The sequence below is a fragment of the Rhipicephalus sanguineus genome, chromosome 4 (assembly GCF_013339695.2).
Source record: "Rhipicephalus sanguineus isolate Rsan-2018 chromosome 4, BIME_Rsan_1.4, whole genome shotgun sequence".
NCBI classification, from domain to species: domain Eukaryota; kingdom Metazoa; phylum Arthropoda; class Arachnida; order Ixodida; family Ixodidae; genus Rhipicephalus; species Rhipicephalus sanguineus.
This window is the reverse complement of record NC_051179.1, coordinates 5,971,164-5,983,067: the sequence shown is the minus strand read 5'-3', so window position 1 is coordinate 5,983,067 and position 11,904 is coordinate 5,971,164. Positions and strand designations below refer to the sequence as shown.

At 46.9% G+C, this 11,904-nt stretch overlaps 1 protein-coding gene across 1 annotated transcript; it reads left to right on the top strand.

Moving 5' to 3' along the window:
• Positions 1-1,751: 1,751 nt before the first annotated feature.
• LOC119389200 (uncharacterized) lies at positions 1,752-6,105 on the top strand. The gene is made up of 3 exons (XM_037656404.1): positions 1,752-2,017; positions 2,705-3,398; positions 5,416-6,105. Exons 1-3 carry the CDS (start codon positions 1,818-1,820, stop codon positions 6,103-6,105), a joined length of 1,584 nt encoding a protein of 527 aa, XP_037512332.1. The 5' UTR covers positions 1,752-1,817.
• The last annotated feature ends 5,799 nt before the right edge of the window (positions 6,106-11,904 follow it).

Genomic DNA, 11,904 nt, shown 5'->3' with positions numbered 1-11,904 from the left:
CACGGAAAAAGAGTGCCTGGCGATCATATGGGCCCTTACAAAGTTTCGACCTTATTTGTATGGTCGCCCATTTGATGTCGTCACCGACCATCATGCACTATGCTGGCTGTCGTCATTGAAGGATCCCTCAGGCCGTCTCGCGCGCTGGGCACTTCGCCTGCAGGACTACGACATCCGCGTGCTGTACCGCAACGGACGCCAGCATGCTGACGCTGACGCCCTCTCGCGCTCCCCCTTGCCTGACGACAATGCCCCCTGCTCAGTACCTCACATGGCTGTTGCTTCAATCAACATTCACACCATCGCTACCGAACAGCGCAAGGATAAATGGATCACGTCGCTGATCGACTTGCTCACTGATCCGTCGGCAACACCATCCACTCGCGCGTTGCGTCGTCAAGCCCACCATTTCGCCGTTCGTGACGACCTCCTGCACCGACGCAACTACAACGCCGACGGCCGCCAGTGGCTACTAGTGATACCCCGCATTCTGGGTTCTGAAATATGCGAAGCCTTCCACTCTGACCCGCAATGCGCGCACTCTGGGGTATCCAAAACTTACCACCGCGTTCGACAACGATACTTCTGGCGTGGGATGTACCGCTACGTGCAGAAGTTCGTTCGCTCCTGCCTCGATTGCCAACGCCGAAAACCTGCAACGCACGTGTCGCCAGCAGGTCTACAACCATTGCCTTGCCCTAACCGTCCGTTTGGGCGCGTGGGCATCGATTTGTATGGACCACTTCCTCTGACTTCGGCTGGTAACCACTGGGCCATCGTCGCTGTTGACCATCTAACGCGATACGCTGAAACCGCCGCCCTCCCAGCGGCTTCAGCGCGCGATGTTGCCTCCTTCCTACTACACAGATTCATACTGCGTCACGGTCCACCCCAAGAGCTTCTCAGCGATCGAGGCCGTGTCTTATCAGAAGTCGTGGAAGCCATTCTGAAAGAGTGCCATGCTGTTCACCGCAAAACTACTGCTTACCACCCGCAGACGAATGGCCTAACCGAACGCTTTAACCGCACGCTCGGCGACATGCTGTCAATGTACGTCGCCGCCGATCACACCAATTGGGATGCCATTCTGCCCTTCGTCACCTACGCCTATAATACCGCCCCTCAGAGCACTACTGGTTTTTCACCCTCCTTCTTACTGTACGGAAGGCACCCGTCGCACACCATCGACACGATACTTCCATACAAGCCGGATCCATCTGAGTGTGCGCCTATTTCTGACACAGCCAGGCTTGCTGAAGAGTGTCGCGAGCTTGCCAAGACATTTACGACGCAGGAACAAGAGCTGCAGAAGAGCATTCGCGATGGCACCACCACTTCTGAGCCTACGTTCTTCCCTGGAGCGCTCGTATGGCTCTCGGTCCCTACCACTGCAAGTGGCCTCTCTTCGAAACTGCTGCCGAAATACGAAGGCCCATACCGGGTCGTCGAGCGCACATCCCCGGTCAACTACTTGATCGAACTCATCGAACCAACTTCGGACATGCGCCGTCGAGGGCGCGACATCGTCAACGTGGAGCGCCTCAAGGCCTACTATGACCCACTCATAGTGACGAGCTGTTAGGTCGCCGGACGGCTCCCTTTTCGTACCCGGGGTAATTGTGGCGAAGCAATAGACCTTATGCGAAATCACTCGGCCGTCTAGCAACAGTGAGCCGGGTGTCTTGACTCGCCATCTTGGTTATGTCAAGAAGTTGCTGCGTTCGCATGGGATTGCATGTATTGTTGGAGTGTCTTCGCGTTGAACTTCGTGTTTCGGCGCTCTAATTTAGCCGCTCGTGGTCGTTGTGCTACGAGAAATGGCCCAACGACAACGCTTTCCAACTGCCGGCCACGTAATGTGGAAAAACGATTTGGAAGTTCTGCCGCACGTCAGTGATGATGTTTCAGCCAGCCTCTGCACATCGGTGTCGTCTCGCCAGCTGACGAAGTCTTACAACTTCGCTGTCGAGGCGTACGCCTTGCCATCGTCGGTAGCTACGAACACCTGTGATTTGAGGTACGTGAGCATTCTAGCGCTTCGACACTGCGCGACGTGAACATCGGCAGCCGTAAGCTGTAGTGTCTGTCGAGTGAGGTCTCGCTTCGCAGTTGTTGTGCCTGAACACGTTCAGAACGCGATAAAGAAAGCAAACGAAAACACATTGCGATTATGTTAAACGTCGCCATTCATTCGTATGGTTAGTGAACGCTGATCGTTGAATTTATGTTTCCTTATCCCAATGAAATGGACTGACGAACGAGCGTATAGCGCTCGATGACACTCGTGCTCGGCGCTACGCGTTGCGGCAGTAACGCGCAATCCTTTCAGTCTACGAGTGAGAACGTAATTTTACAGGCGTGTTACGAGTTATCGTTGACGAATACAAGAGCGGCGAAGCAACATCGTAAATGGCATAGGCATAGGCGTGCGCAGGGTTCCCCTTCGGGGGGGGGGGGGGGGCGAAGGCGATAATATCATTGTGCTAATAATTTTGCTCACTTAATCCGCGCAGGAGTGCAATCAGTAGGCGTAACATCGTGCACTTTAGTATTTTTCCTGTTTTTTTTTCTTCCTCGCTAAAGCCATCAAATGCTATGCAGAAATATGGCTTTAGTTTTTTTTTTTTTTTTTCATGTGCGTGTCATGGAAAGCATTTTTTTTTTTTGCTAATGCTTAATTTACTCATTGCTGCTGTGTTTTCAGTGAGGGCACTGTTTATGCAAGAGCAACCTGCTTCAGAAGCCAAAAGAAAGCAGGAAAGCCTTACAAGGTATATTTGGCAATCAAGTCCAGCAGCGGGGTTGTAACAGATGCATCTTGTGAGTGCCCAGCACGTGCAAGTGGGGCTTGCAGCCACATCCTTGCGACAGTACGATTGATCGCATTGCTGAAGAAGAAGGGTTTCAAGGAGGCACCTCCAGAGCTGTCATGCACTGACCTTCCGCAACAGTGGAGGCGCCCCAGGCGACAAGGCATCCAGCCAACAAGCCTCCAGGATGTCGACTGGAGAAGCCCTCGGCAAGACGGCGCACCAATGCCCATCTCAACTCGCATGTTTGACATATGTTCCAAGCAGGATGACCCACAGGAGCAGCTTGACAGAATGCACAAGCTTGGAGAAGGCTTGAAAAAACGCGGCAATCACAGCTTTGGTTCTGTGCTGCTGGCGGCGAAGGGGCCGTTTGTTGAAACGAGGCTTGGTCTGGCACCTATTGGTTCTCCGCTATCGTATCAACAAGCACTGCTGCCAGGGGGTTTTGAAACTTGGGTGTCGAGTGACATCCTGCCAGGAAGCGGGAAAGTCACCTTTGTTCCTGACTTCCTTCCGTTTGATGACGGGGCTTTGGCAACTGATTTGCCCAAGACATTGAGCCCTGACGAGCAGCATATATTACAGGTAAGTTTGTTAAGGAAGATGCCTCTTTTCATCTTTTTACACGTTCTGTTAGTGCCCCCGAGACTTCGTTTTTATACTAGCGGCTTTGCATCTGCACATTGTACTCCATATAGTGTACTGTTGTAAAATCGCAACAACCGACTTTGTGTGATGGATAAGTAGGGGTAAGTGCAGAAGTAATGCAACATTGTCAAAAAGTTTGGAGAAAAAATTCGGCAGATCCCACGTACCGTGGGAATCGATGTTATGCGAAACATGCGCGGGATTGTGACTGTGGCGTAATTTTTCCCATTGAGCGAAACGTTACGGAATGACGCTAGAGAAATGTGGAAGTGGTATACTTACACTCATATGTTGAAGAGTCGCATATGTATTATATAACCAGTTGTTTACAGTTGCGTAACGATGCCAACAGCAACGTGGGTGTTACCAACACCAGACGCGGTAAGCTGATATGTAGTGCTCATGCTCTTCAATACTGGATAGCGCGAAAGAAGGAACACAGATGCACAGGACAGGCGGTACTCGCAACTAAGCTTCATATAGGAAAGTTTCCATAGATATATGGTATGCGGACGAGTGGCACGCGCAGGCGCACTGCACGTACGTCACAGTTGCAGTTGTCACAGTTGCGTTACAGTTGTTATGCTAATATTTGTCTGTTATGACGGAGAACGCACGCACGTTTCACGAACCTGTGTGTATTTGAAGAAGGGGTTCTTGAAAGTTCTTGCGCAAGGTCATGATCACCGTGATCAGTGAGCGCCAACAGCTGGTCCGGACTTGTTATTGGATCCGTTCGTGATCGCGGCTACGAGGGGTCTAAGTGTAGTGAAGTGCGAGGTATAGTGCAGCTGGCGGAAATCCTGGATGCCTCTTACGATGAAATCATCTATGATGCCTCCTGTCCTGGATGTGGCAGCGAGGTCTTTTGATGCCCTGTCCACATCCAAGCCGTCTTTCACGCAGTATAAGGACCAGGCGTTGCTGGGTCTTGATAAGTCAATGTTGAAGTCACCGGTAATGATGAGAGGCCTTGTTCTCTCGGCATAATTATTGTAGGGAAGCATTCATTCCGGTTTTTCTGTAATCAACGTAGTCCACGTTCTGGACCACGTGGACGAGTGAATGGTAGTTGAGCGCCTTCCAGGGGTGTTCTGTCTTCAGCTCCCTCACTTTGCTTGCGTCAGCTGCGGTGGTGTAGCGGTTACAGTGCTCGGCTGCTGACCCGAAGGTCGCGGGTTCGATCCCGGCCGCAGCGGTCGCATTTCGATGGAGGCAAAATGCTAGATCCCCGTGTACTGTGCGGTCTGGGTGCACGTTAAATAGCAGATGGTCAAAATTTCTGGAGCCTTTGCTATGGCGTCACCCATAATCATATTGAGGTTTTGGGAAATAAAACCCCAACGATTATTATTATCACTTTCCTTGCGTGTCAATGTGTGTGTTCGCCGTTACTGTGTTGGTTGAGACTCTGTATATCACCTGTGGCACATACCCGCATAACATGAACTCTGATATGCGGGTATGTGCCACACGTGACTGAGAGAAAGGGTTTCATGACGTACGCGACAGGTATTTTGCGTTATTGATGTCATGACCAGTGAATCGTGTTCGTCATACACTGAACCCCTGCTATGCCAATTTTGGTATGTTACAAGGTATGGAGACGACCAGGAGAGCGCCCAGACGTAGGCGGCTAGATAGATAGATAGATAGATAGATAGATACGTAGATAGAAACGGCCAAAGTGCCTGAGGTTCGCTAAGAAATGCTTCGCATTTAAAAATGTACAGGTGTTATAGCACCACTTTATCTTTATAACAGTACAAGCTTCTGAATTGTGCACTTGGAAAGTGACATACTAATAGGACATCAGTGATTATTAGTTTCCATAGCACGTCTGTAAAGGTATACACTAATTTCGCATTGGCAAGAGCATAATGGCATAATACACATTATCTAACCAGTATTGCACTTCTAATCTTTTCAACTGTGTTGCTATTCGTGTATGTAGGATCTCCAAGTGACTTCGGCCGAGGCACAAGAGCTGGAGATGAATTCAAGGCAGCAGTCCCGGAGCAACTTATGGCAGCAAGCCAGGCTAAACCGGCTGACAGCTTCTTGCTTTGGCCGAGTCATCAAGCGGTTGAACTGGACAGAAAAAGGCCTCTACAATTTAATAGAATCTAAAGACCTTTCTCGAGTGCGGGCCATACAGTACGGACTTAGAAATGAAAATGTTGCGGCTGATCGATACTGCTCTGTCATGAAAAGCCATGGGCACAATGTCTCTCTACGGTATTGCGGGCTGTTTGTGAACCCAACATGCCCATGGCTTGGCGCTAGCCCTGATCGCCTTATATACGATCCTGAAGAGGCGAGCTATGGTGTACTTGAGGTCAAATGCCATTATAGCCTGAAGGACAGCACACCAGAGGTTGCAAAGGCACAATGTGCTTCACTGAGGTTCAGTGAAAACAACTTACCAAGCCTTCAAAGGGATCATGAGTACTATGCCCAAGTCATGGGACAAATGGCTATTACTAAGTGTAATTGGGCAGACTTTGTTGTGTACTCGGCAAATTGGATTGCGATTGAGCGTATCCATTTCGACGAGGAAGAGTGGAAGGGTATGAAAGTAAAGCTTGATGATTTTTATTTTATGCAAATGCTTCCATACATTGCCAGAAAGCAGTCACACTGATCTAATGGAGCTGTAGCTGTGCATAATTTTGCTGTACTGTTGATTAAAGGGACACTGAAGAGAAACAATGAATCGGTTTAGATCGATAAATTGTGCTCTGAGAACTCTAATGTTGTTAATTTCGCCATCATAGGGTTATTAATAGAGGAAAAATTAAGTTCAATGTTTCATTTTTAAATTTTACGTCGAAATCTCCCCGCGTGATGTCACAGATTTCAAAGTGCACTTATCATATTTTGACGTCGTTGGCTCAACAAAATTACCCCAAACTTGGTATGTTAAGTCTATGGCCCCCTCAGAGGACAATGTACTTAATTTTAGCGATTGGGAACTACGTAGTCCCTAATAGGCGCCGTCAAAACATGTGACACGGCGAATGGTGCGGAAACTTCAAGGTGGTGTCGCCACCCACATTTTGTTTTTGCGCGTTTTCTCGCTTGCTAAGCGTCTTCTCGCAGAAATAAGCGTGGTGTTTTTGGTATCGTGAAAGAGTATACTTTACTAATATGAGAGAAATCGTTTTGCTCTTTAGTGTCCCTTTAACGGCATTTGTGGCCCCATAAGTATTTACCGCTGTCTATTGCAAAAGCTGCTACATTAGTGTGTGCTCTCGTTTATACCACTTGTAAAAAGTAGAAAGTATTTGTACAAAGTTCTGTTGTACTGTTGATTAACAGCATTTGGGCCATAACAAGTATTTACTTATGTATATTGCAAAAGTTCCTATGTTAGTGTTCGCTTTCACCCATGCTACATACAAAATGTAGAAAACATACTTTCAAAAATTCTATTTCTGCCATCATGGTAAACTGAAATTTTGCACATTTCTAGCTTTAAGAAAAGCTTATCGAGCTTTTCTAGTTTTACTCCAGAATTTGCAAGTGATCCCAGTTGGGTGACAAGTGCAGGCAAAGCGTTCATGAAAAGCCACAGTGAAGTCGGCCAGCTTAAAGGGGTCATGAACCACTTTTCCAAGTAATGATCTAATGGCCTCAGTATCGGAGTGTACTGCCTCCCGAATCGATTGCCGCAAAAATTTCTCGAATCCGTCAAGAATCAGCGGAGTTACGGGGGTGGCGCACGCTCCCAGCGCTTTCTCTCTTTTCTCGTGCCGGCGGGCGCACTGGAAGCTAGACAGGGAGGGATGGCATGGGGGAAAGAAGTTACGCCAGCGCGCGTCATGAAACGCGATCGCTCTCCCGCTGTGATTCGCTTGCGCAAGTGCGGCTACCGTGTACTGAGGAGTGCGGCGCCGCGGCAAGAAGCGCATCTGATCCGAACGCCGCTCTCGATTTACGTCGGCTATCGGCCAATAAGCATGCTATGTCTCTTGCGACGTACAGCGGACAGACGCCCCGCCCACCGACGAGAGTGAGAACCGGCCTCTGTTTGAAAAGAGGGTGCCTGGGGAAACGGCAACTTCGCGCTCCGCTTGTGGCCATTACGCGGCGCGCACGACTGTAATATTTGGCAGAGCAGTTCATAGCCGTGTCAGCTTTCCGCAGGATGTGTTTTTTCAATCAGCCCAAGGGGTGCTTCATGACCCCTTTAAACTAAGAACCCTGTTTTTTTCTTTCTGGAGTGAAAAAAATTGCAGCGCTCTTATTGATGCATAAGTGTTTGTTTTTCAGATTTAGTTTGATATTCTGGGTGTTACTATGTGTGGTATTGATGTCATTGTGCGGGAGGTGTAGACGCTGTTAAGGAAAGCACCTACAAATCTCATTGCTGTCACTAGCTATGGTGCCAGTTTGTACAGCTTGCTCTATCTCGGATTACTTCATTACTTCCCTAGCTGTGAAAGAACCTGGCTTCTTTACGAGGCCCAGAGGTCAGTAACGTAGCCAGAAAATGTTTTGGGATGGGGGGTTCAACCATAGTTTATGTATGTATGTGTGTGCATTTTTATGTGTGCATGTAATATTTGTATGTGTGCGTGCAAATTTACAACCACAAGTGAGTCAGTCACCAATGAATGCGACTGTACATCACTTTACATCCATTAAGGTTATGAGCATACTGTCTTAAAATATTTGCGACTTGTGCATGCAGCATTTAATAAATTTCTTTTGTGTTAAATGCAACTCAAATGTAGGTTCTTTGAGCTGCAAATGAGGTTGTGTTCCTTAGTGTGAAATGAGACTGCTACATTTTGTTTAACTTACATGCTGGCATGGTCTCAAGCAAAACAGTTCTTGACATATCTTTTCGCTTTTACAGTATAATACCAATATTAACATGTTTGCATTTCCCACGACATGAAATGAGTTCACTTTATTACACATTGCCACTTACAGTACTGCAAATCAGTTTGGGGAAGCACAGATTTCATGTACATACTTCATCTACAACATTATCAACCTTTTAGGATCATTAATCTCTGCATCTGTGTGACACGCAGCATCTTTCCAAACTGTCAATACTCATAGTAAGTCACCCTAACGGTTTTATGAACTCTGACTGAATAAATAATATTGTCACTGTTTCACGAAACTAGGCAACCTCACTAGCTGGAGTGGGTTTTGTGTCGCCTGAGCATTACGGTGGACTGCACTCATCTTCATTTACTTTTTGCTGAATTATAGCACTTTGGAAGTTCGACAAAATGGCAGCTACTGTCCAAATCTGGTTAATGATTTTAGCCAAAGTCAGTGGAATGGGCTTGTCAAAAATATGGTAGCTTTTTATCTTCTGTATTCGGCGCTCGACATGTATACGCAGAGAAGCAATCTCTCTTGTCTTTGCCACTTGACTTTCTGACAAAGTGCCGTCCCTGAGGAAAGGGGGTATGTTTAGCTTCAGCCCTTTCTTCTCAAGGAGGTCAGAAATGAGAAAGCCTTTGTCTGCCATTACTGAGTCATTTTCATCAAACTCTAACTTTAGGAACTTGCTCTGTATGACACATTCCCTGTCTGACATGGACCCTGTGAAAAGTTCAGAGACATAGGTCAATACCCCATCAGGTGCAACTCCTACGAGTCCTTTGAAAGTATTTGAGGACTTGTACGTGGAATATGTGCTTGACTGAAGCGACAGAGATGATGGCACTTCACATTTGATTTCTGTTGCATCTAGAATAACACGTGTTGAAGCATATTGAGAGAATTCACGAGGCATGTTGCTATCAATTTCCTCCCTTGATTTCCACAACTGCACTCTGCCTAACCTAGCATAAAGAAACTTTATCCAAGATGTGCAAATCCTGGACACAGTTGACTGTGCAATGCAGAACCTGTAAGCCAAGTCTGCCTCAAAAAGCCCTAGACGTAGCCTAACTAAAACTAAAAACAACTCATTTTCAACGGTTAGCTTTCTTTTACGTCCCTTGGTACTGTTTGTGCCACTGTCACCTTCAACACGAAGGACATTGCTGCCATTATCACCTGGCTTCAGGAAGGCCATCAAATCAACAAAATCTTCATAGCTTGGCAATCCAGTGTAGAACATTACGTCTTCATCACTGTTCTTCACTCTCTCTATGCTGAAACTGGACGTTCTTTCTTTCTCCTTGTCAAGCTGACTGGCAAGATTGTCTCTTTCTCTCTGTAAATCTTGGGCAACCTTTCTTGCCGCTTTCAGCTGTTCAGTGAGTTGAACACACTGGCTTTGAAGCTTTCGTATTTCGTTTTTTTGCTGTCCCACTGTTTCTTGAAGACGTTGCAAATCTTGTGCAAGCAGGGGGTACGCAACACCATGTTCTGCTCCAGATTGTGCTGCATCCTCTTCATTCAACCTGTCACTTGTGCCTTCAACTGTCATAGTTACAGCAGTGCTGATAAAGTCTGAAACGTCATCAGGGTCACTTATGTCGGCTGGTTCTGGCGTCAACTCTTCAATCAAAACTTGCTTTGACGATTTCCTGCCGAGTGGTGATGCTCGCCGCTTGGGAGGTTTGCGAGTTTTACACACTTTCCTGAATCTGAACACAGATGGAACTGCAGTCTCTCTCAGAATATTGTGACCACTTGCCAGGCCAGGGGTGAAGTCACATGGTTGGAAATGTTTTGAACATACTTTTGTAAATTTCGTCACTTTGAAATTGGAACCTTCATCCCTCTTAATTGCAACAATCCATCTTTTGTACAGCACATTGTTCTTTGGGAACCGGTGAAATGATACCTACGAAAGACAGAAACAGAAGTAAACACGTGACTTTCTGTATTCTACCCCGGTAGATGAAAAAAACAACTATTACATTATTACTTAGGAAAAGCAGCCTAAAAGGGAAACAAACGCGGAAAATAAAGTGCTTCTTGAATGTGGTTATAGCTGAAGACTGTCTACTGATAATGTGCTGCTTGGAGCTTGCACGCTCTGCCATGTCCTTGCATCAAGATGTAAACTAGGCGCAAAAAGTTTCATTTCTCGGCTTCAAAGATAGCCAGCTTAAAATGTCATTACGCAGGGTAATGTTGCCGCCAACAGTACTCAAAAAGAGTGCCCTACTGCGGTAGCTTAGTGGGTAAGATACAAAGCTCGAGGACGCGGGTTCGATTCCCGGCCACGGCAGCCGCATTTATATTGGACAAAATACAAAAACACTCGCGTGCTTAGATTAAGGAGCACGTAAAAGTAACCCGGCCAATCATCAATGCGGCAGTTTGGGCACGTTGGTAATCAAAATTGAGAGTCGCCCACTACGGGCTGTCTAATGACCACATCGTGGATTTGGCACGTAAAACAGCAAAAATTATTGCTTAAAAAGAGCGCCTGCAAGCACCTCCTTGGTTGATAAGGTGTTCCACTACTAAACACGTGGTCGTGTGTTCAATCGTGGTTCAATCCTAAATGCACTTCGGTGGACGCGAGATGGAAAAACATTCGTGTAATTAGGTTGACGTGCACGGTAATTAACCCATTGCGGTAATAAAGTTAACCATATAGTGCTGCTTTCGGAGGTTAGACACCATGAAACGTTGAAGCAGCAGAGCGGTCGCACCAATCTATTCATTGGAACGCTTCATGGGGAGGCGCCGTGCGCTTCACACTTTTCACACTAAGGGGCAACTAAATAGAGTTTGCTTGGGCTTACAAATCCTGGTAATAAATTGTATTGCACGGGATTAAAGTAAAAAAAAAACACGTGTCGCCGTCGTACCAATCGCACTCATGTTGGGTAACAAAGCGCATATTAAAGAAAAGTGCGCACAAGCGCATTTTCGGCGCAGGCTTCAGCACAGATTCATGAGATATAAAAAGGAATTTCGCCTCTGCACTGACAAGCGCTAGGTGGTTGATCTCGCTGAACAGTTTTTGCTAAGTCAAATGCTTCTCCGATTCGATCCGAACGTCAACGAAAGATTTGACACGTATATCAAACATACGTACCTTCTTTCCTTCACTGTCGGTCACTCCACGTTGATTCATAGGTCGGCAAACTCACTCATGAGTCGACTCACTCAGACTCACTCAGACTCATATCGAGACGTGAGTGTGAGTCTGAGTGAATCCGGGTGAGTAAAGATTTTTTGAGTCTGAGTCCGAGTGAGTTCGGTTGGGAAATATTTTGGTGAGTCTGAGTCCGAGTGAGTCCGGTTGAGGAAAATTTTGGTGAGTCTGAGTCCGAGTGAGCCCTAAGGGCAAAATATATTGCATGAGTGAGTCTGAGTGAGCTCCACAATTTTTGCCGACCTATGGTCCTATCTACTCAATTTTAGCATTAGTATCAGCCCTATGTCAGCTGACGTGTATACTCCCGCATACTTCTACGCGCTACCGTTCATACGTCAGCTCAATATTTATTGATCAGAGGCGTGATTTGAGGAGGGAGAGGGGAGGAGGTGCCTTGACCTCCCCTCG

What these genes read in the sequence shown, in the direction of transcription:
- LOC119389200 (XM_037656404.1), top strand. Translation starts at nt 1,818, where the DNA reads ATGGCCCAACGACAACGCTTTCCAACTGCCGGCCACGTAATGTGGAAA. An exon ending in ACGAACACCTGTGATTTGAG is followed by an intron (nt 2,018 to 2,704) that starts GTACGTGAGCAT and finishes CTGTGTTTTCAG; the next exon opens with TGAGGGCACTGTTTATGCAA. An exon ending in ACGAGCAGCATATATTACAG is followed by an intron (nt 3,399 to 5,415) that starts GTAAGTTTGTTA and finishes TCGTGTATGTAG; the next exon opens with GATCTCCAAGTGACTTCGGC.